Source organism: Labeo rohita, chromosome 2 (assembly GCF_022985175.1).
Source record: "Labeo rohita strain BAU-BD-2019 chromosome 2, IGBB_LRoh.1.0, whole genome shotgun sequence".
Taxonomy (NCBI): Eukaryota; Metazoa; Chordata; class Actinopteri; order Cypriniformes; family Cyprinidae; genus Labeo; species Labeo rohita.
In genome coordinates this window covers 20640634-20662667 of record NC_066870.1, presented here as the reverse complement: position 1 = coordinate 20662667, position 22034 = coordinate 20640634, and the positions used below count along the sequence as shown (strand labels likewise).

At 35.6% G+C, this 22034-nt stretch overlaps 3 protein-coding genes across 4 annotated transcripts; 1 reads left to right on the top strand and 2 right to left on the bottom strand.

The window, feature by feature from the left end:
• Positions 1 to 689: 689 nt before the first annotated feature.
• atpsckmt (fATP synthase c subunit lysine N-methyltransferase) lies at positions 690 to 4269 on the bottom strand. Of its 2 annotated transcripts, XM_051126028.1 has the most exons (5): positions 4185 to 4269; positions 3738 to 4085; positions 2373 to 2510; positions 2208 to 2258; positions 690 to 1197 (listed from the first exon to the last, which is right to left on the bottom strand). In XM_051126028.1, the coding sequence occupies exons 2-5, from the start codon at positions 4017 to 4019 to the stop codon at positions 994 to 996; spliced, it is 675 nt and encodes a 224-aa protein (XP_050981985.1). In that variant the 5' UTR covers positions 4020 to 4085; positions 4185 to 4269; the 3' UTR covers positions 690 to 993. The 2 variants fall into 2 exon arrangements, with proteins under 2 accessions (XP_050981985.1, XP_050981977.1); XM_051126020.1 differs by having other exon boundaries at positions 3738 to 4268.
• A 561-nt stretch (positions 4270 to 4830) lies between these two features.
• On the bottom strand, positions 4831 to 14857 carry LOC127175150 (neuropilin and tolloid-like protein 1). The gene is made up of 9 exons (XM_051126066.1): positions 14564 to 14857; positions 14146 to 14211; positions 13855 to 13989; positions 13533 to 13781; positions 11107 to 11148; positions 10893 to 11020; positions 9554 to 9782; positions 9220 to 9333; positions 4831 to 6016 (listed from the first exon to the last, which is right to left on the bottom strand). Exons 1-9 carry the CDS (start codon positions 14589 to 14591, stop codon positions 5433 to 5435), a joined length of 1575 nt encoding a protein of 524 aa, XP_050982023.1. The 5' UTR covers positions 14592 to 14857; the 3' UTR covers positions 4831 to 5432.
• A 2804-nt stretch (positions 14858 to 17661) lies between these two features.
• cbln2a (cerebellin 2a precursor) lies at positions 17662 to 21369 on the top strand. Its single transcript, XM_051122127.1, has 3 exons — positions 17662 to 18077; positions 18190 to 18309; positions 19091 to 21369. The coding sequence occupies exons 1-3, from the start codon at positions 17790 to 17792 to the stop codon at positions 19286 to 19288; spliced, it is 606 nt and encodes a 201-aa protein (XP_050978084.1). The 5' UTR covers positions 17662 to 17789; the 3' UTR covers positions 19289 to 21369.
• Positions 21370 to 22034: the final 665 nt, after the last annotated feature.

The window sequence follows — 22034 nt, the reverse complement described above, 5'->3', positions numbered from 1 at the left end:
GTGACCCTGAACCACAAAACCAGTCTTAAGTAGCATGGGTATATTTGTAGCAATAACCAAAAATACATTGTATGGGTCAAAATGATCGATTTTTCTTTTATGACAAAAATCATTGGGATATTAAGTAAAGATAATGTTCCATGAAAATATTTAGTACATTTTGTTATGTAAATATATCAAAACTTAATTTTTGATTATTCATATGCATTGCTAAGAACTTCATCTGGACAACTTTAAAGGCGATTTTCTCAGTGTTTTGATTTTTTTTTGCACCCTCAGATTCCAGATTTTCAAATAGTTGTATCTCAGCCAACTATTGTCCTAACCTAACAACCCATACATCAATGGAAAGCTTATTTATTCAACTTACTTTGATGTATAAATCTCAATTTCAAAACATTGACCCTTATGACTGGTTTTGTGGTTTAGGGTCACATGGACTTTTTTATTAGCCTCTCATGATTTGTAGGTAACAAATAATGCATGTATGTTAATTCAGTGGTGCGTTTGGCTAGAATGTTTTTGTGGCGAATGGGATTTTTTTTAATGTAATAGAAATTATATGTGTTAAAGTTTTAATATGAACATGCATGCATCTTTTATCAGTATGAGATTTAATTTTTATAATAAATTTGACAGTAATACATAGTCAATCAGTTTATTCCAAGAAAGAATGTTGATTTATTTACATGACATATATTCTTTCCTCTGAGTACTAAAGATGTGCTTTTATTTAATAAATATAAATAAATAGAAGATGCTTTATACAAGAATATAAAATATTCTTATCAGGATCATAAGAAAAAAAATCCAAAAAAATATGTCACACGCAGAAAAACAAACAGATTCTTATTTTCTTTACTAAAACAACAGTTATTTAATTAGCAACATAAGGCAGCCAAAGCAGACTACATTTTTCAAGTTTAAATGTGAGAGATAAAATGTTTGTCAATATTGTAAAGAAAGAAACGTTTCTTTAAAGAACTAGTTTTCCTAGTTTGTCGCTAGTTCTTGTCTTTCACTGTCTTTATCATTTCTGATGGGGGGTTTGAATGTCTTGGCATTATAAACCCAAACAGTATCAATTCCCTCTCCAGCAACGTCATCAGGAGTCCAAGTAGGAAATGGAAAACGACAAGCTACTACTTTGGCTGAACTCTGGAGCTCTGTTTGGAGTTTGACTTCAAGCTGCTCCATCTGTGGAGAAAACAACAATGTCTGTCAGACTGTAAAATACTGTATGTACATGGGTATGTATGTACAGTGCACAGCATAAATGAGTACACCCCCTCTAAATAAATATAAAAGATGTATTTTCTTAATGATCACTAATATAATTCATGGAAAAATGGCAAAATGTAAATGTATTAAACATATACTTAATAAAAACAACTAAATATATCCCAATATTTGCTGTAAGATAAGTAAATTAGTCAATTTTGTTTAAATTGCAGAAATGAGTACACCCTAGATTTAATTCAGCAAATGTATAATATTCCAGTGCTTAGCATGTCCTCCAGAACATTAAGTATACTGCTCTGCCACTTCTTGTGATGACAAATTTTCACATCTGTCCTGTTTAACCCCTGGAGGACGACCTCCTTAAATGCCCTGGTCTTTAATGGGAGGTGTTGCTCAGCTCTTCTCTACAGAATCCCCCACAGCTGCTCAAGAGTGTTAAGATAGTAAAATACATGTTCACTGAAGGATTTTCGCCTTGGGAGAATGAATATCTTCATTGTCATGCTGAAAAAATGCCCAATAATGCATGGAATGAGGGGAGGGTAGCATCTTCAGTTTCATTTTTTTGTATTACATCACATAGTGGTGTGTGAATTCATGACAGCATTGATAAAGCACAACTCTCTCAAACCTTCAGCACTCATACATCCCTATAGAAGAGCTTTACTACCACTGAAGGTCACTGTGGGTACCAGGCACTTCTCACTGTACTCCTCCTCTAGCAACACCAGAACATTTTGGATGCTTTTGGAACTGAAATGACTGACTTGGTCTCTTGAGACCAGAGTATGGATTCCCAGGAGTCTATATTTTGTAAATATGGGCCTTGGGAGAGGTTAAATGAGCCAACCCCAACAAGTCATCTAAGTTAAGAGTAATTGCTGAATTTGTTATGTTTTAGAGAGGGTGTACTCATTTATGCTGTGCACTGTATGTGTGTGTGTGTGTGTGCATATATAACTTACCATTTGAGGAACCCCAAAGATGACCACATTGGAGTACTCTGAAAAACTGACCTATGAAAGAAGACAGTTTCAGAGACTAATAATACTTCTTATACATATTCCATTATTACATACAGATTGTATCTATCTGTAAATACATAAAGTATTTACAAATATAATTCTTACCTTCCAAAGATCAGAAATATAAAAAGATGTGTTGTGATGAACACCTTCCCTCCAGGCTTTGTAACGGGAGTACCAAACCAGCCAAGGGTTCAGCTCAAAGCCAACCGCCTTAAATCCGCTTTTTGCTGCAGCAATAACCTACACAAGACCAGACACACAGAAGAACGCAATTTGTGGGCTTATTAACAAATTAACAAACTGTGATCAATTAACATCATTAATGTTATATAGTTATATTGTATTTCTGATATACACCATGGTATTGAATAATTTTTATTCATATACTATAGTAAAATCCAAATTAATAGGGGAAGCTTTAAAAAGGAACATAACATATGATCACTTAATACCTCAGAGAAATTGATAAAATCCTTTTCTTTGTCATATAACAAAAATGCAAACACATACACCGCCATTCAAAAGTTTGGGATCAGTGAGATTTTTAATGTTTTTTACAGAAGTCTCTTATGCTCATCAAAGTTTGATTTATTTGATCAAAAATACAGAAAAAAGTAATATTATGAAGTATTATTACAATTTAAAATAACAGCCTTCTATTTTAATATACATTAAAATCTAATTTATTTCTGTGGCCCAAAACTGAATTTTCATCAGCTATTACTTCAGAAATTATTCTAATATGCCAATTTTTTTTAGCAATCTTGGAAACAATTGTGCTGTTAAACCTGTGATATTTCTTTCAGGATTCTTTGATGAATAAATAGTGAAAAAAAGAACAGCATTTATAACAGAATTCTTTTCTAATAACAGAAGTCTTTACTATCACTTTTTCGCCTTTAAAATTGTCCAAATGAAGTTCTTAGCAATGCATATTACTAATCAAAAATTACATTTTGATATATTTATGGTAGGAAATTTACAAAATATCTTCATGGAACATGATCTTCACCTAATATCTTAATGATCTTCAGCATAAAAGAAAAATCAATCATTTTGACCCATACAATGTATTTTTGGCTATTGCTAAAAATATACGCTGCTACTTAAGACTTAAGCTTTTGTGGTCCAGGGTCACAAAAATCAGCATATTAGAATGATTTCTAAAGGATCCTGTGACACAGAAGACTGGAGTAATGATGCTGAGAATTCAGCTTTACATCACAGGAATAAATTACACTAAATTACAGTATATTAAAATAGAAAACCACTATTTTAAATTGCAATAATATTTCACAATATTACTGTTTTTTTCTTGATGAGCACAAAAGACTTCTTCAAAACACATAACAAATCTCACTGATCCCAAACTTTTGAACGACAGTGTACATACATATACAAATTAGTATTATCTTCACTAAAATAAATAGATATATATATAAAAAAAAAAAAAATCAGGACACTTACTATCCGTCCATCTCCGCTGCCGATATCTACCAGAGACCCTGATCTAGTTTTCAAAACATTAAGCACGTTTTTAATTTGAGTCGTTGTTGCAGGTACAAACGGGAGACAAACTTTCCTCAGTGCTGGTGCAACAAACGGTCCAGTCACTGCATAGAGAGCGACCAATGACCCTCCGACGACACAAGTTGCAACAATACCGAGTCGTTTTTTAAAAGCACCTTCTCCTGATCCCTGCTTATAAGTCTCTGTGGAGGGATTTGATTCTGTGCCAAAGTCAGACATCCTGAAATTAAAGCAGCGGGACTCATCAACTGACCTCCTCACTGACTGCCCAATGACAGCACGCAGCTTTGGATACACACACAGTAAAAATCAGTCAGATGAGTAATGAGCAAAACATTGAAATAACTTAACTACATAACCCTAGCAATATACAGACGAACATACTATCTATATATTCAACAGCTAGATAAAACAACCACAGAACTTCACATGATTTCTTGAGACAAGCATGAGAATTGGTGCATCTCCTTATTTGTCCGACGACGAACTAAACGCTTTTAGTTCCGCTCTGTCACTTACTACAGGCAGAAAAACAAACGCTATTAATTCATGAGATAATAAAAATGAAGACATCTAACGAATTTTGAGTTTAAGATGTATAGCCTGTTAGTTAACAGTCATTTTATATTGTTATTTGTTAAACAATAGTGAAATTTTATCCCTTGCTTTTCCCTTAACATACCAGAGGGAGGCACTATTATGCGGATGCACTCACAAACCCTCATTACAAAACGCTCATTACGCATCACATTATATTCTAGCTGCTGCTTTTTTATTATCAACTTAAAATGGCAGTTGTAATAAAAACTACTTTTATATTTTTAAAAATGTTATTATGACGAGGTTGGTAATATTAGAAATGTCCACATGCCTACATCCACTCCAAAATGTTACCAATAAGTGGGGGCATGAAACGGAACGGAAGGAAACGGATTTTATATTAAAATGCAATAAAATGAGACAGCATAATAACAGTAGTTGTTTGTAATTTTATCTGTCATGTGATATGAGAATGAAAACTGGAGCATGAAGGGTAACAAAGTATAAAAGAAGCACAAATGTTCGCACATAGACATAAAAGCAATGAAAATACAAATAAATTAAGTCACACTTAAAACACAGTTAAATTAAACCAAACCAAACCAAACCAAACATCTTAGGGAACAAGAAGCCTGTCCCACATTACAAATAAACAATGGTGAATACAGCCATTACAGTAATATGCTTTATGTCATGTTTTAAATAATACCCAAACCAAAAAGCACGAATTAAAGATATTTACATCAAACATATGCAATGATTGAGTGTCCTAATATCATTCTCAATATTAGGAATAAAACAAAAAGTACATAAAAGTCATCAAATTGTATATACTAGACAGCCTAAGACTAGTCATATACAAAAACAGGAAAAGAAAACTGACAATAATACAGTTTAATGGTTCACATATTCATGTTTTTTTGATCCATAACCCTTTATGGATACAAAACGGTGAAAATGAAGTGACTAGACAAGGAAACTTTGTCTGTCAACAAACATAAACAAGTGCATGACTACTACAAATAAAACAGTTACAAAAAGACAATAAAGAAACAATCTATCCTAAAGCGGGCTGACGTGCACGGAAAACCATCAAAAGTCATTGGATACTGACCGATGCACAGTTCTGTCCATTGCAGCTCGCCCACGGCTGGTGGTGGGCCCATCGTAAAGTTCATCATCCAGGTCGCACTCTTCAGCCCCATCGTGCGAGTAGCTGTGCTTCATCACTAGAATATTCCTGCGGACGCTAGGGGTTACTTGCAGAGGAAATGGAGGTTGTATGGATGGCTCCATCTCTGAGAGAATCGCTGCAGCGTCTCGCAGGCTGAGATCGCTGCGGCTGCCACGAGTGCTGGACACCTGGGATCCACAGTGGTGACCGTGGATGCATTTGGAGGAGGTGCGCTGCAGTTTGGGAAAGTCCTCAGGTAAAACTTCACCATCCGATGAGGCTGCTTGGCGTAACGTGCACAGCTCGTAGTGAGGGGGTTCAAAGGCCTCGTGCAGCAAGGTGGGGTCGAATTCATCTCTGCGGATGATGTACTTCTTCCGTGGCTGTTTTATTTGGATGATTATGGACACGGTGAGCAGGATAATCACCACTCCGCAGGTCACACCAATAATGGTCACATTAGTGTTGTCGAGACTGTCCAGGATATTTGCTTTTCGTTTTTCTGTGTGAAAGGAGCATAAATATTGTATCTGGCACATTGTTTTAAATGTAGGGGGGAGGGATCAATATATATACATATATACATACATATATATATATATTCTTATTACCAATGTTGTGAAAACAGTTGTGCTGCTTAAAGGAGAAGTCCACTTCCAAAACAAAGAAATTATGTTTTTTGAGGAAAACATTTCAGCATTTTTCTTCATATAATGGACTGGCTATGGTGCCCCGATTTTGAACTTCCAAAATGCAGTTTAAATGCAGCTTCAAATGATCCCAATGTGGTTGTAAACGATCGCAGCCGAGGAAGAAGGGTCTTATCTAGTGAAACGATCGGTTATTTTCATTAAAAAAATACAATTTAAATACTTTTTATTCTCAACGCTCCTCTTGCCTTGCTCTCCATGAACTCTGTGTATTCTGGTTTAAGACAGTTAGGGTATGTCGAAAAACTCCAATCGTATTTTCTCCCTCAACTTCAAAAATCATTTAAAAATAATCCTACATCGCTGCAGAAGTACCGACACAGTCTTTGCAAAGTGAACATGCAAAGAACCCCCTTAACAAAAAAGGTTAAACAGTGATATAGGGCGATTTTGAAGTTGAGGGAGAACATGAGATGGGAGTTTTTCGACATACACTAACTGTCATGCCTTGGAACAAAAACAGTTTAGGCAGAGTGAGACAAGATGGGCGTTTGACATTAAAAACTATATAAATTGTATTATTTTTATGAAAATAACCGACCATTACGTTAGATAAGACCCTTCTTTCTCAGCTGGGATCATTTACAACCACATTTGGGATCATTTGAAGCCGCAATTAAACTGCATTTTGGGAGTTCAAAATCAGGACACCATATCAGTCCATTAAATTAAGAAAAATGCTGAAAAGTTTTCTTTAAAAAAATCATAATTTCGTTTCGACTGAAAAAAGAAAGACATGAATATCTTGGATGACAATGGGGGTGAGTACATTTTATGTTAATCCTTGAAGTGGACTTCTCCTTTAATATTTTTGTAGGAACCATTATGCATGTAATAAAGAAATCATTTTGTATCATTATAAATGCCTTTACTGTTACTTTTGATCAAATGAATGTGTCCTTGCTAAATAAAAGTATTGATTTATCAAAAATGTACTTATTTATATTTAGGTGTATTTACATGAACATGTAGTGTTGTTTACTCAAAAATGAAAATGCTCTCATCATTTACCTGAATGACTTTCTTTCTTCTGTGGAACACACGCATATACAAACACAAAAGATATTCTGAAAAATACATCTGTGATTTTTAGGGGTCCAAGCGTGTAGCGCTGAAACCCTATTGTAATTGTTAGAATGGGCAAGGATCAGCAATCTCCACAGAAAACTGATTGTGCAGACCAAACCTTAAGTCGTAGAGACCTGAAACTTGGAGGGATGGTAGTACTCATACCACCAACAATATCACCAAGTCTTGCCCCAATCAGCCTGACAGGGATACAACAGCGATCTAAAATACTAAATCACTCATAACTCCCAAATCGTAAATTGCAGGCTCAAGTGTCTTATGCCGTTGAAATCCATGGCTCACGACAGACAAAACGCATGTCTCAGATTCGATCGTGATCCTGGCAAAATTTTCGGGTACTTTGGATTTTTTTTGAAAAACCTACTTTTGCAAACTAGTCTTAGGTTTTTCACCCAATCAGAACCAAACCAGTGCAGGAAGGTTCTCTGGAGAGTTAATATCAATAATTATCAAAAAACATTTAACTTTTGACTCACCGTCGTAAAAGGGATGCCAAAACATTTAAAAGGGGCAGGGCCACTTTTTGTAAAATGTCTATAACTCCTGAATGGAATGAGATATCTGTGGCAAACTCAGAACACTTATGTAGAGCTCAGTCTAAGGTTGCAGGACAAAAATCACAGAGCTTGGCCACTTGGTGGTGCTAAAGAGGGAAAAAACATTTAAAAAACAAAAACAAAAAACATTTGTTCTATCAACATAAAAAACATTTGTCCCATCAAATCGCTGAGTACAGTCTTGGTCCAAAGTGACACAAGTGTCTATAAAGGACAGGACGTTTGCATATCTCAGAAAACATGGCCGCCATTGGCAGATGAAGTTTGAGCACTTAATAGACAAGGTTAACGGACGCGATCAGAACGAAACTCTGTGGGCCTATTTGACTCATGGCCTAAAAGGTCTGTGAGAAATTGGAAGAAATCGGCCACTGGGGGCATTTTTCAAAGGCGTAAATGATTGTACTTCGCACGGTTTTTCACACATACGCACAATATTCATATCATACGATAGAACTACTTATTCCAGACAACTTTGCCTCTAGAACCACTGCTGTCAATCAAATTGTTTGTTAAATGATTAAGCAGATGTAAAAAAGCTACTTTTGCGAACTAGTCCTAGGTTTTCACTCAGTTTGGAAAAAACACTGCAGTACGTTTCTCTGGACTGTCTAGGTCAGGGGTGCCCAAACTCAGGCCGGTGTCCTGCAGAGTTTAGCTCCAACCCCAATTAGACACACCTGAACCAGCTAATATCTCTTACTAGGCATGCTAGAAACTTCCAGGTAGGTGTGTTGAGGCAAGTTGGAGCTAAACTCTGCAGGACACCGACCCTCCAGGACCAAGTTTGGACAGCCCTACTCTAGGTCAATAATTATCAAAAAAATGTTCAAATTTACCCTTTGGGAAGCTATAACAGGGTGTTTTAGAAGAGAGTCTTGCCAAATTTACCCAAATCCTATAAAGCCTAAAGGAAAACTCAAAACCTACTGAGCACATGTGACAGGTGATTCTAAACAAGCATGCAAAGTTTTAAGGAGATCAGACCACACCTGGCACTATAACAGTCATAACCATTAAAAAACATAATATTTCTAAGGTAAATTACCTGGATTTGCCAAAAAAAATGTAAATAATTGATTTAGGTGGTTACAGGCTTGCTAAATAATGTTTTTTTATATCTGTTTAAATGCCTTAAAGCGCTTGAACCCCGGTAATCCTGCTTGCAGCTATTTTTATCTTGACTTTTGTTGTAGGAACAAAAGCAGTTACTTCTTCCAAAAATTTTCTTTTGTGTTCCACAAAACTCATAAAAGTCATACAGGTTTGGAATGACATCAGGGTGAGTAAATGATGACAGCATTTTCATTTTTGGCTAGAATATCCCTTTTTTCCCTCTGATTATATACCTTTGCAACCATTCTCATCCCAAGGATAGACACAGTTTTGGATACCATTGCACACCAATGTGTGGTTAATACACATGTTGCTATGGCAGAAGAAAGAGTCTCCTTCACATGGAGCTGAAGAGCAGAGAAAAATGATAATAATTATAGAAGAAACCACATGAGACACCACCATATCATGCTGCTATAACTGCTGAAGTGACTCAGTACAGCACTAATAATGTGTTAGTCCAAATATGCAGTTAAAATAAGAGGTAAATCACGACTTTAACGCTAGAAAGAAATCTTTATGTGCTACTGAAATGTGTCAGGATAAAAAAACGATCGAATGACTCACGCTCGTGGAAGGTGGTGAAGAGGATACGGAATCTGCTCCTGCGGCTGGTCTCATCGGCCCACATGCGAATCACACCTAATGAAGTCAGCAGCATCACGTCATTGGCCACCGTGCTGCAGAATTTATTCTTCAGGTGTTCCACCGAACTGCTTCCATCATACACAGCGACAAAGTTACGCTTGCACTCATTAGAGTTCTGCATCTCATAATCCAGGAAACGCAAATAGATCTATACAGGAAAAGACACATTTATATCAGAGTTCTTTGCATTTATATTTTTCATGGTGGGGAATAATAAGAACAGCCCTAGGCCTCCATACTGGGCTTTGATTTCATTAAAGGTGACATATCATGAAAATCTGACTTTTTCAGTTTTTAAGTGCAATAATCGGGTAAAAAATAACCAAATGGGAACCACAGAGAAACGTTCTGTGTTTGCTAGGTTTTCGTGTGCATATTATACACATCTACCCCACACCCCTAATCCTATACCCATTGCGTATCAGGCTGGGTGCGGCAGATGGGCAAGTCTCTGGCAGGTGAGTCAGTAGTTCGCTTGACAGTAAATAAGGATCTAATCCTAATGTATCCTAATGTATATTTAAAAAAACAAACAAACATTGTTTTTTTGTTGTTAGTGAAGTGTTATTTTGGTTCCAATCACCAAGGCTATGCAAGGTCCTAAAGATGGCGTCCTCAACAAAAAAGTCACATGACTGAAACCCATTAATAGGGACTTTGCTGTATAATGACGACCATCTCAGCCACTCCAGCAACGGACCCAACCCGGAAAAAACTACTGCGTGGATTTTTGCCAATAACCAATAGTTCCACCAATCAATTATAGGTGCCGATTAATCGGCAAAACCGGTCGGTCGACCTCTATTTTTAACATAAACTTGTGTGTATTTGGCAGTTTAAGCGCAATAAGACCTTAGTTTATTACTCACATGCTGTGTGACAGCCCCTTTCTGTGCACGTGCTTCGGACATGTGTGCTTAGAAATATATATTATCACATATCAGACGTTTAAACTGATATGGCTTTAAAATGCATGTTTTCAGTGTGACAGACATGATAATCAAAACGAGCTATGAGCGGTAAAGCTATTCTGGAAAAAAAGGGGGGGGGCAGCAGCTTATTTGCATTTAAAGAGACATGCACGAAAACAGCCTGTTTCTGCTTCCAATCAAATTAGAAATTATATAATAAAAGATCCGTGGGGTATTTTGGGAATTATGAAACTTCACAGACACATTCTGGGGACACCTAAGATTAATATTACATCTTCAAAAGCATAATATGTCACCTTTAAATAAAGTTGTTAATGGAATTTTACCTTTGAGCCAGGAGGAGCTCTTATGAACCACCTGCAGTCTACAGCCTCTGTCTGCAGCGCTTTGCCCTCTTTCGAAACCATTACGGACTCCACAATCCCCTCTGGCCCGCTCATCTCAAATTCACAAACTGCAACATGAAAGCACAGTAACATATCATTGTGAAGTGGTTTTATTATGCAGAGGAGATCAATTAAAAAAAAACACTTCACTCACCAGGAAGAGGTGGTTGAACTCCAAGGTCTTTGAATTCAGGATCTGCAAAATAAGCAGAGGAGAGGGAGTGATTAAGGATTTTTATAAGGCCTTAATCTGTTTAGTTTACAAGGTCATATAAACCACAAACTCACAAGTGATTTCATATTCACGTAAGCAACATAAAATACTGTCCTAAATATCAAAACGGGTGGCTTCTTGATGTTAAAAAGACCTTCACAGATCAATGTGAATTTAAAGGCTGGTTTATGCCATGCTGTTTGCTATTAAAAAACACTGTTTATCCAAAATTATTTTTATGCGGTTTGTTTAGAAAAGTAAGTTACGCGAGTGAGGACACCAGCATACAAAACTGAAACTGATAACAAAATTAAAATGATCAAACATGAAAATAAAGACATTATGATTTTTTTTTTTCAAATAAATGCTGTTCTTTTGAACTTTCTATTCATTAAAGAATCCTGAAAAAATGGTTTATGGTTTACACAAACATTTTAAGAACTGTAGCATTTAAAGTCATAAGAAATGTTTCTTGAGCACCAAATCAGCACATTAGAGCGATTTCTAAAAGATCATGTAACACTGAAAACTGGAGTAATGATGCGGAAAATTCAGCTTTGCCATTACAGGAATAAATTACATTTTAAAATACATAAAAAAACAGTTATTTCAAGTTAAAATAATATTTCTTAAGATGTACTGTATTTTTTTAATAAATGCAGTCTCGGTGAGCCTAAGAGAATTCTTTTTATAAACATTATTACTAAACCCAAACCTCTGAACGGTAGGGTATAGATGTTATTATTTAATTGTAAGAACATGATTAAAATATTAAAAAATATTTAAAAACAGATGGAAATGTATTTGATGGTTTGAAAGACAAACACGGATAAATAAAACACATTGTTGACTTCCCTCCCTGACCTTGAGGAACTTCTGTCCCAGGACAATAATTTTTTTTCTTTTACCATAATAACTGAAACACATAGGATTAGGGAATGAGAATGATGTCCTGAGGCTTGAGTCATGATCGTACGTGGATTAATAATCCCTGCACCAGCCTCACACAGATTAGGTTGCCCAGTGTGACAGAAAGCAAAGTAATAAGATGTAGGTGTGTTTATAGGAGCCTGTTTGAACTTTTTTTATTCATGCACAAGCTTAAACAGGTAAATAGGCTCTGGCCAGTTTATCATGTTTATCTAAATCTAATTTATAATTTCCAAAAAATTCACCCAAGTCCTTTAGGGTTTCAATCTAAAATCATTTAGGGATTCGCAATAATCCTCTCATGTTTTCTTACCTCTGGTACAGCTTGGCTAAGATTACTCTTTATGCTGATGTAACAGGATGCATGTAGGACTCTAATAAATCTCTGATGTATGATGTGCAGAATGATATTTTACAGCATTTAAAATCATTGATTGGAATACATTATGCAACCTTTTTTTGTAACATAAGCATTCATTACATCTCTTGGTGGTTACAAAAGTATTATTGTTTTTTAAGATTTAAAAAATGTTAGTTTTGTTTAAATAAAATAGGTAAATCAATAACAATTTTGGCTGGGCTTTTTCTAATATAAGTACTGGGTTTCTGGATATATGTATTTTGTATGCTTCCTTCATTACAGGGTTGTCAATAAAATTCACAGGGGTCCTGGACATTTTGTGATTGCTGGTCCTCTCCTCCTTCATTACCAAATTCAGAAGACGGGATTTAGCTTTGAGAGGAGATTAGCACTGCTGTTCAGTGTTTATTAGGCAGCTGTAATGAACACTAGTGTAATCAGAATTTAAGTAACATCACATAATCAGGAACACCAGCCAACTTTAGACAAGACAGACATCACATCTGTCTCAAACCTCGGTCAAGCAGTCAAAAAAACACTTCTGTTTTGACTTTGACTATTCATTGATAATGTACAATATGGATTCCAAAATATCTTGACGAAAGACTTATGACCGTTTGCAACCCAATAGTAATGCATAAAGCAAATTATTTTGGCCATCCCGTAGATTTGCGAAAGGATTTGGCGAAGCTGAAGTGGGAGGACAGAGCTCAGGACATGGAGCAGACTGAGTGTGCTCCTCTGAAGACAAGCTTTCATTAACTGGGATCAGAGACATCACAAACCTCCCCCACTCAGCTGCTGCATGTGTGCCTGCACTACAAATGCAGGGCCATCTGACCTGAGCACAGAACACAGCATTTACCAAAACACGGAGGATCTTGCTAAGAATAAACCACCAGTACAAAACCAACATTATAACTGTACATACATTTCGTTTCAGGATAGATACAGTGTCCAAAAAAGACCACAAAATCTGATATTCAAATTGTAATTTAAACCTGTGGCCACATTTTAAAACAAGTTGTAAAATGAATAAAAAATATTTCAGATGACAAGAACACAAAAATCTTACCTTGGGTGAAATTGTACCGAGCTGAAAATCCAGTGGCTTCTAATTCGCCATCTGCCACAAACTTTATCCAAAGGTATCGTCCGCTGGACCTAACATAGGTCGGGCTCTCTTGTCCACAGTAACGGCCGATAATAGGAGAAAAGCTGAAGGGGCCATCCCTGACTTCAATGTGGTCAAACTTACACTCCCACGATGGCTCAATAGCATACTTTTCATCAAAATACAGGTCGATGCATTGCCTTGGAGAAGCTATGACATAATTAAAAGCACTAGTTAGACATGCAAATGTTACTGATTAAAATCTAAATGGATGCTCGCTAACCTTCAATTATGTATATGCATTCTCGGTCAGGAGGATATTTTTCAGGATAGTTAGGAGATGTGAAAAGCCCTCCATCAGGTTCTTTGACCCAAGCACCACACAACCCTGCAGGCGTCACACCTGAGTTGTTTTTAACTGAAAAGACAAAGCATTACTTTATTAAACTATTTATACATATATATATATATATATATAAAACAGTCTACAATCAAATCAAGTAATACACTACTTGTGCATGAGATCACAAAGCCCTTCTTGTTTAAGAGGTAATTGTTAAGAAGAGATAATTACCTATAGCTCTCTTTGGTGGTGCTGTTGGTGCTCCAGAAAATCCGAGATTGACAAGACTTGCAACAACTGTTAAAATGAATAACAGTCTGAGATGTTTATACAATACTTAAATGTTTAAATACAGTTACAATGTACAGTATACTCTGTAATCTATCTGTCTGTGTGTCTATCGATCTGTGCAACTTTATCAGCACTATTACAAGTGCATGTTTATATGTTGTAATCGCCACTTCAGGTGTAGTGATATATTTGTTTTCGTGTGAACATGCGAACAGTATAACATTAAATATAGGAATATGGCTTATGGAAATCATGTATGTATTGTTCCCATGAGGTTACTCGGTCGATAACAATAAAATGAAACATTATATTTACGTCCGTTTTCATAGGTTCGCGCAGTGTTTTGATATTTACTTACCAACAAGCAGTTTCACCCGCGGCACCATGATTCTCCCCAAGGGTTTCAACTTTGAATTCCATGAAATGCGGATGGAAGTGGCGAGGCGAAGGATGAATCTGAGGTAAATTATAACTACAATATAAAGCAGTCCGTCTTTAGAAGAGCTGCTTAAATGACGCTATCCAAATTGTGTGAGATTCATCGCAAAAACTGTTGCCGCTATTCCACGAACTCACGGTTGTAGTTGAACACTTGTTTGATGGAACAGGTTGAACACATCTGCGTAATCCGCCTCAGTGCACAGAAGACCCGCGGACGCGAAGAGTGGATTAACACGATCCCTTCATTTATATTTGGCCAGAATATTCTATATGCGGTACCCTGCCTCAGATGAAGTTTGTCCAGGTGATGTTAACCCATGGCTTGCTAAACCAGCCTATACTAATTTGTGTAGCCTATTTTAAAATATGGCACTGTGATGTGGGCAAAATGAAAACATTGTGCCAAGTCTGAGTTGAGTCCAGTTCCAAGTATAACTTGTCAAAGAACACGAGTGTATTGATTACACTCTGTATAATATAGGCTAGTATAGTCGCCATTTTTTGATAATTAAAACAAGGCTGTAATGGGTACATTCAGTTCAGGCTATAATGTTATGTATATCATAATATGTATTTACAGAATGTTTCCAGTGACCTTGAAACAGTACATAATGACTGATGACACAGCACCGTTTTCATTCTTGATAAAGTATAGCTTCTATCTGAATAAGGTCTTCTTTATTGAAATTTGTGAAAATATTTATATATTTAATATTTATATGATACAGCAAGATATTTTTAGTAACATTTTAGGTCATACTTTTAATGGAAAAAAAATAATAATTTTCTCCCAAAATCATAAGATAATTTTCGTATGAACATGCAAACAGAATAACACATTAAATATAGAAATGGCTTAAACTTTGGAAATCATGTATGTATTGTTCCCAAGAGATTAGGCTACTTGGTTGATAACATCAAAATTAAACATTATATTTATATATTTAATATATACATGACATAGCAAGATATTTTTAGTTACTTAATTTGAATGAAGAAAAAAAAAAAGATTACACGTGATAATTCATGGATCAGGGCAATTTCACATTGCATAGACCACTGGTTTTGGGATAAACAATTCTAAGGGGCCTTTTACCCTGGTGAAGCTCTGTTGTACACTGTAATGCCCTGCAAAACTTAAAAATAATTATAGGGTAATGTGTGCATTATTACAATTTCCTACTCCAGAAATAATACTAGCAATAAAAGTGTAAAAGTTTAAAATTAAAATGTGACCCCAGACCACAAAACAGTCGGGTATCATTAGTTTATTTGTACCAAAAGCCAAAAAATACATTGTATGGGTCAAAATTACTGATTTTTCTTTTATGTCAAAAATCATTAGGATATTAAGTAAACATCATGTTCCATGAAAATATTTTGTAAAATTCCTATCATAAATATATCAAATTGATTTTCAAATAGTTGTATCTCTGCCAAATATTGTCCTATCCTAGCAATCCATACATAAATGGACAGCTTATTTATTCAGCTTCAGTCCAAAAAAAAATTGACCCTTATGACTGATTTTGTGCTCCAGGTTCACAAACGAACTGTGGGTTTGTGCATTCTCATATCACCCACCTTGGTGAGACAGTCAAATCACAGATAAAATAAGAAGACTGATTTTGTATGTATTTTAACCAATCGTTGTTTATGGTTATCAGGAACAGAGACAGACATGAACAGACATTCTGTCTTGTTGCATCTGGACAAATGGTAACCTGCCAAATTAAACCTTTTTTTTTTTTATGTTTCACTTTCCGTTGTTATGCTACATATTAGATGCACCTAACAACAAGAATGGAAGAACTAGAAACTAGAAGCACAGAAATGTGGAGGAAAAAATGAAAAATAAGACACTAATATGGTCCCAAATGCCTTCTGCTAAACTGGCATTCTCTGTGGGGCTGCTTTTCATCAGCATCTTGTTAAAAGAGAAAAAAGAATGGATGCTGCATAACACAGGGAAATACTGCAAAAGAACCTGCTTCCGTTGGCTAAATCTCTCAACTTTCAGTGAGACAGTGATCCAATTAGCACAGTCTGTCATAAGAACAAAATCATAATTGAAAAGGTATGGTAATATGAATGTGCGGTTGTGTCATTTGAGATTTGCAAATTTGCATTAGAGAATGGGCTATAATCTCACTTGAACAGCATGCAAAGCTGATGCATATACTTACCATAAGTGATTTGAAGTTGTTAGGCCTACTGTAAAAACTGACTCTACAAAATCTGTCACATGAGAAGATTTACACTGCCAGCTGTTGACGTTTTGTGCCGTGCACATTCTATTATACATTTAATTTAAAATCTAGGTGTTGCTAAAAGGCAAAGGACTTGTTATATCAGACTATGACTATCTAGTCTTTTACACGTATTTATGTTATGATTTAGTCATTTAGGCTTAAGTTTTGCGCATATTGCATTTTAATTAACCCAATTTTACATGTGTGAATGCAAATTTGAATTGCTAAATACTTCGCTACTTTGAATTCTCTTTATGTAACGTAATGCGTTAATATCCCTTTACAACCACTGGATGGTGCAATAGCACATCATATTAGTTTCTGAACCACCTCAACACCAAACAATAGGATGTCACCAGTGGACAGCCATTGACCTCTTGCAGAACATCAGTTTAGATTAAAATTAATTTTCCATCAGTAAATGCTGAGCAGACCCGTTAAAGTTCAGTATAAGATAACCTAGTATAAGAAGATCTTTATTATATTAGGATACATTGCTTTTAAATATTCAGTTGTTTTTTGGGGGGCATATAAACAGTTTATCCTTATACAGTTTAGATTGGTTGTCAAAGAATCGATTATTAATAAGTCTATTCAAATTTTTTTATCTTTTTTACTTATGCATTGTTTAGCTGTAATACATGCATTTTGCCTTTTAACTTATAGCTATTAATTAGAGACTATTGCGCAATGGAAACTTTAGCACATGGTGAAAATTTAGGGCGTTTTCAAATAAAGCGTACGCGCGGTGTCTGTGGATGAGAGAGAGAGAGAGAGAGGGATGAGAGTGTGTATGTGAGAGAAAGAGAGGGAGAGGGAGAGGTGCTGTCGTCTTCACTGATCTCCTAAGAGTGCTCGTTAGTATTTTTTGCTCAGAGGTCTTCCACAGTCATGTTGAGAGCCAGGGAACCGGGATCTTTGGCCGTGCTGGCCTCCACCCTTCTTCTGGGATTCGGCGTTGCGTTTTCCCTCGGACAGAACGACACAGAACCGGTAGTTTTGGAAGGAAAATGTTTAGTTGTGTGTGACTCGAACCCGTCCGCCGAAGGAGGAGTGACCTCGTCGTTTGGGATATCAGTCCGGGCTGCTGGTGCTAAAGTGGCTTTTTCTGCGGTCAGAGGAACTAACCATGAACCATCAGAAATGAGTAACAAGTCCATGACAATCTACTTTGATCAGGTCAGAATCTGCTTTCACATTTAGGCAACGCATATTCTGTGCGTTGATTAGGCTTTAACATTTTTTTAATCTCCGAAAACATACATTAACTAAGCAAAAAACATTTTCGCAGGTACTAGTGAACATTGGAAATCATTTCGATCTTAAGGCGAGTGTATTTCAAGCTCCTCGGCGAGGCATTTACAGCTTCAGTTTTCACGTTGTGAAGGTCTACAACCGACAGACAATTCAGGTGAGTCTGTTTGGTAACATTCAGGGTATTTCATACAAAACAAATTACAAACAAACTTAAATTGAACGTTTTTCCCATTGAAATATAAAACACTAAAACACAAGTGCAGTAATTAACTACTAATTTCTGTTTGTGTACCTTTCAAGTTTTACTAACAACTACTCATTCTTTAACCTAATAGCTACAGAACAAAAGTATGTTCCAGCTGAATAGACATTAGTATTAATTTTTTTAGACATTTGTTTGTATTCCAAATATAATCTTACCAGTAAGATTTTAATTAAACTCTAAAGTATTACTCCGGCTAGTCATTTCATATGACAAATAAAAAAGAAATGGTAACTAGTGAGATGAGATTATGTTACCAGTACCATTTGGGACAGATATTTGTATTTCATATATACGTACTGTATAGATTAAATAGCCACTTTCAAAAGCTGAAATAGATACCAGTTGTGATAGTACCTAAGAAATAATCAGATTGGAATTGGTATCAATAACAATTGGATTTCTTGTCACAAGAGAATATGAACACGTAATCCCTATATAATTAAATTGGAAAAATGATTGCTTTCTTACCCGTATTAGAACAGTGACTAGCACCAAATTGTTATTTTCTAGTATGTAACAAATTAAATTGATGCTAGTAACTATATACATACATATCAGTATTACGTATCAGTAATTAAAAATGTATACTAAAACATAATTTTTATGGAGTAAAGGTTTGTCTGGCTTGTTGTAATGCATCTGATCACATCTTGTGTTTCCGTGTCATTAGGTCAATCTGATGCATAATGAATACCCAATAATATCCGCTTTTGCCGGTGATCAAGATGTAACCCGAGAGGCTGCGAGTAACGGCGTTCTGCTTCACCTGGAGCGTGAAGACAGACTGTATCTCAAACTGGAGAGAGGAAACCTCATGGGCGGGTGGAAGTACTCCACATTCTCTGGCTTTCTTGTTTTCCCTCTTTAACTGAATATAGACCACTTTAAATGGCCCAAACTGACGACTAAGGGACATTTCCGTATCTGCTTTCAAAAATAAAGGTAGCAGGGAGAACGTGGAATGCGTTAGTTTATTTTATTTATTGTTAGGATCTGAAGAAATGTAACAAGTTTGTATGTGTGTGTGTGCGTGGATTTAACCATTTGTGAGATTCAAAAGAAAGTAGGACAGTGACAATATTTGGACTTATTGATGTCAGCATATTGCTTTGGGAAAGAGTGGTTTGTTATCGTCAATGATATTTTTGCATTCTGAAGCATATTTTGCACGAAATGTGTTTTGTTATGTGCTTGTCATTTTATTGATTTGTATAACCCTTATAAATTTGATGTTCAATATGAGCGTAGTAAGTACAAAAAAACAGCCATTTCTCTTTAATCGTTGTTTGGCTTAATGCATAGACAAGCAATGATATCTTGCATTTTTATATTACTTGAATGTAAATATACTGTCATAAACACAAGGAATGTATTTAAAAACTCTTTTAAGACTCAAAAGTTTTATTTTGCAAAGGGATAGTTCAACCCAGAAAGAATATTTTGTCATCGTTTATTCATTCTTGTGTTGTTCCAAACCTGTTTGAATTTCTTCTGTTAAACACAAAAGAATATATTTTGAAGAATAATAAGAATTTTGAAGAATAAGTAACCAAACATTTTCCGGTAGCCACTGACTTCCATAGTATGAGAAAAATATACTATGGAAGTCAAAGGCTACCAGCAACCACTTCATTTTTGGGTGAACTATGCCAAAAATCCTCAACGCTGTCCGTGGTGCTGAACAACAGCTGTCCGTCAAAAACTGCGATCTTGTTCAGTACACATATGAATTGATTATTAAACGCTTGCATCAAAACATGTAATGCAACATATATCAGTCCCATTTGTTTTGGATACATACGTCATCTACAATTGAGTTTACACTAGTTAAGACTACATGTACAGATTCAGATGGGGACTATCATCTTAAAAGTTGCATTCGAGAGTAATTGTGTAATGAGAGTGTAAACCTATATAATATTCAAATATATCTGATTAAGTCCCTCAGTGGGGGCAGTTTTAGGAAGGATGAAAGTAATACCCGCCTACAGAGTTCAATATGTGCACAAACTGAAAAGATATAGACACCATGCAGATTTGTTGTCTCTTCATTTATGGCAGGGCAGTGTGTTTCAAGATGCTGTCTTACACAACAGTGAACTTTAAAGATTTAACATTTAGAGCTTTATATATTTTTCAAAGCATGGCTCGGAAACGGGATGGAAACGGGAGGTAATTTATTACCATGGGCACAATTAAAAACTGTGAAGACAGCATTATTTGGAGGTGAAATGCAAATGTGATGAGGTATGAGAATGATGTGGGTGTTAAGTGTTAAACAGTGAAATATTCCTTCCAAGAGTAGAGCTTAAAAAGACGCTAGCACATATTTTCACTCGTCAAGACCGTGTCATATTATGTTATATCATACTGTGAGTTATTTCAGGGGGTAACCACCACATGTTCAGACCGTGAACTTTTAAAAATGTATGAAAAATGTAAAAATTAAAAAAAAAATCTTGTCTCGCCACTGCATCTTCTTCCTGTCAGTTGATTTGGCTTGGAAGTAAACATCGCCCAAAGGCTAAAAGCTGTCTGATGCCTGTATCTGACCTTTCTTTTTCATAAAGATGATTAAGAATGAAAACATGACTCAACAGTACATGTCGCTGCTAGGTCACTAAACATGACTTTGGTTTTGGGGAACAAAATGCAGAAAATGTTTCTGTGCATAATTCTTTCATTTGTCCTTTAAGAACATAAATCTTTTGGCTTAAGCATAACTTAAGCAAACTTTTACTTTTAAAAGAAATAAAAGGCGAGTGCCTCACATTCTTTCAACGTTAACGACATCTATCCTTCTCATGTGTGTAAACATGCCATACTATGAGGTCTTACCCTCAACAGTCATGATTTAATTATTGTAATTACTGTGCTGAAGATCAAGTGTCATGATTTCATAGACTTGGTACTACTGGGTGCTGATGAATTAAACTGGCTTATAATGAATCTGCCTGCTGGCAGTCTTTTTTATCTCATTCAGATGCACATATGAGGCAAGGTCAGACTACTTTATCATTAAATTGTTTATGCTATCATTATTATACTACACGTATGCCCAATTATGTGAACCAGAGCTGAGAAATGAAACTAATGGGAGAATGGGAATTTTAAAATGTTCACTAAATCAACACTATTTTAGTTTCTTCAAAGCAGCCACCCTTTGTCTAGATTACAGCTCTGGGCTTCTATCATCCATCTCCCTAAGGTGCATCCTGGGATGCTTTTTAAGCATTTGGCCTTGTAAGCTAAACTCTTGTTGGCTGTTGCTCCATCACGATCCTGTCCTCCATTTGAATTATTAATAATTTTTTTTAGTTTTGTAAAGAAATGTATATATGGGGGTGAATTTATATTTGTTTTCTAAAACATTTCATCTACTAAGCATTGCATTCAATTTTAAATCTTTTAAATAAAAATTTCAAGATCATAAAATTTTCACGATCATAAAACAGAAGTCCAGTCCAAGTTTGTCTCAGCTTTTCAATGTTTTGAATGAGTCCAGTTATGCTCACCAAGGCTGCATTTATTTAATAACAGATACAGTAAAATGGTAATATTGTGATGTATTATTACAATTTAAAATAATTATTTTCTATTTTTATATATTTCGA

Excerpts from the sequence above, each read along its gene's own strand:
- cbln2a (XM_051122127.1), top strand. The coding sequence starts at position 17,790 with ATGTTGAGAGCCAGGGAACCGGGATCTTTGGCCGTGCTGGCCTCCACC. Across the intron at positions 18,078-18,189 it reads TGACAATCTACTTTGATCAG|GTACTAGTGAACATTGGAAA; the intron begins GTCAGAATCTGC and ends ACATTTTCGCAG. Across the intron at positions 18,310-19,090 it reads ACAACCGACAGACAATTCAG|GTCAATCTGATGCATAATGA; the intron begins GTGAGTCTGTTT and ends CCGTGTCATTAG.
- atpsckmt (XM_051126028.1), bottom strand. The coding sequence starts at position 4,019 with ATGTCTGACTTTGGCACAGAATCAAATCCCTCCACAGAGACTTATAAG. Across the intron at positions 2,511-3,737 it reads GCAGCGGAGATGGACGGATA|GTTATTGCTGCAGCAAAAAG; the intron begins GTAAGTGTCCTG and ends GGTCTTGTGTAG. Across the intron at positions 2,259-2,372 it reads ATATTTCTGATCTTTGGAAG|GTCAGTTTTTCAGAGTACTC; the intron begins GTAAGAATTATA and ends CTTCTTTCATAG.
- LOC127175150 (XM_051126066.1), bottom strand. The coding sequence starts at position 14,591 with ATGGTGCCGCGGGTGAAACTGCTTGTTG. Across the intron at positions 11,149-13,532 it reads TCGGTACAATTTCACCCAAG|ATCCTGAATTCAAAGACCTT; the intron begins GTAAGATTTTTG and ends CTTATTTTGCAG. Across the intron at positions 11,021-11,106 it reads AGTTCAACCACCTCTTCCTG|TTTGTGAATTTGAGATGAGC; the intron begins GTGAGTGAAGTG and ends TTCATGTTGCAG.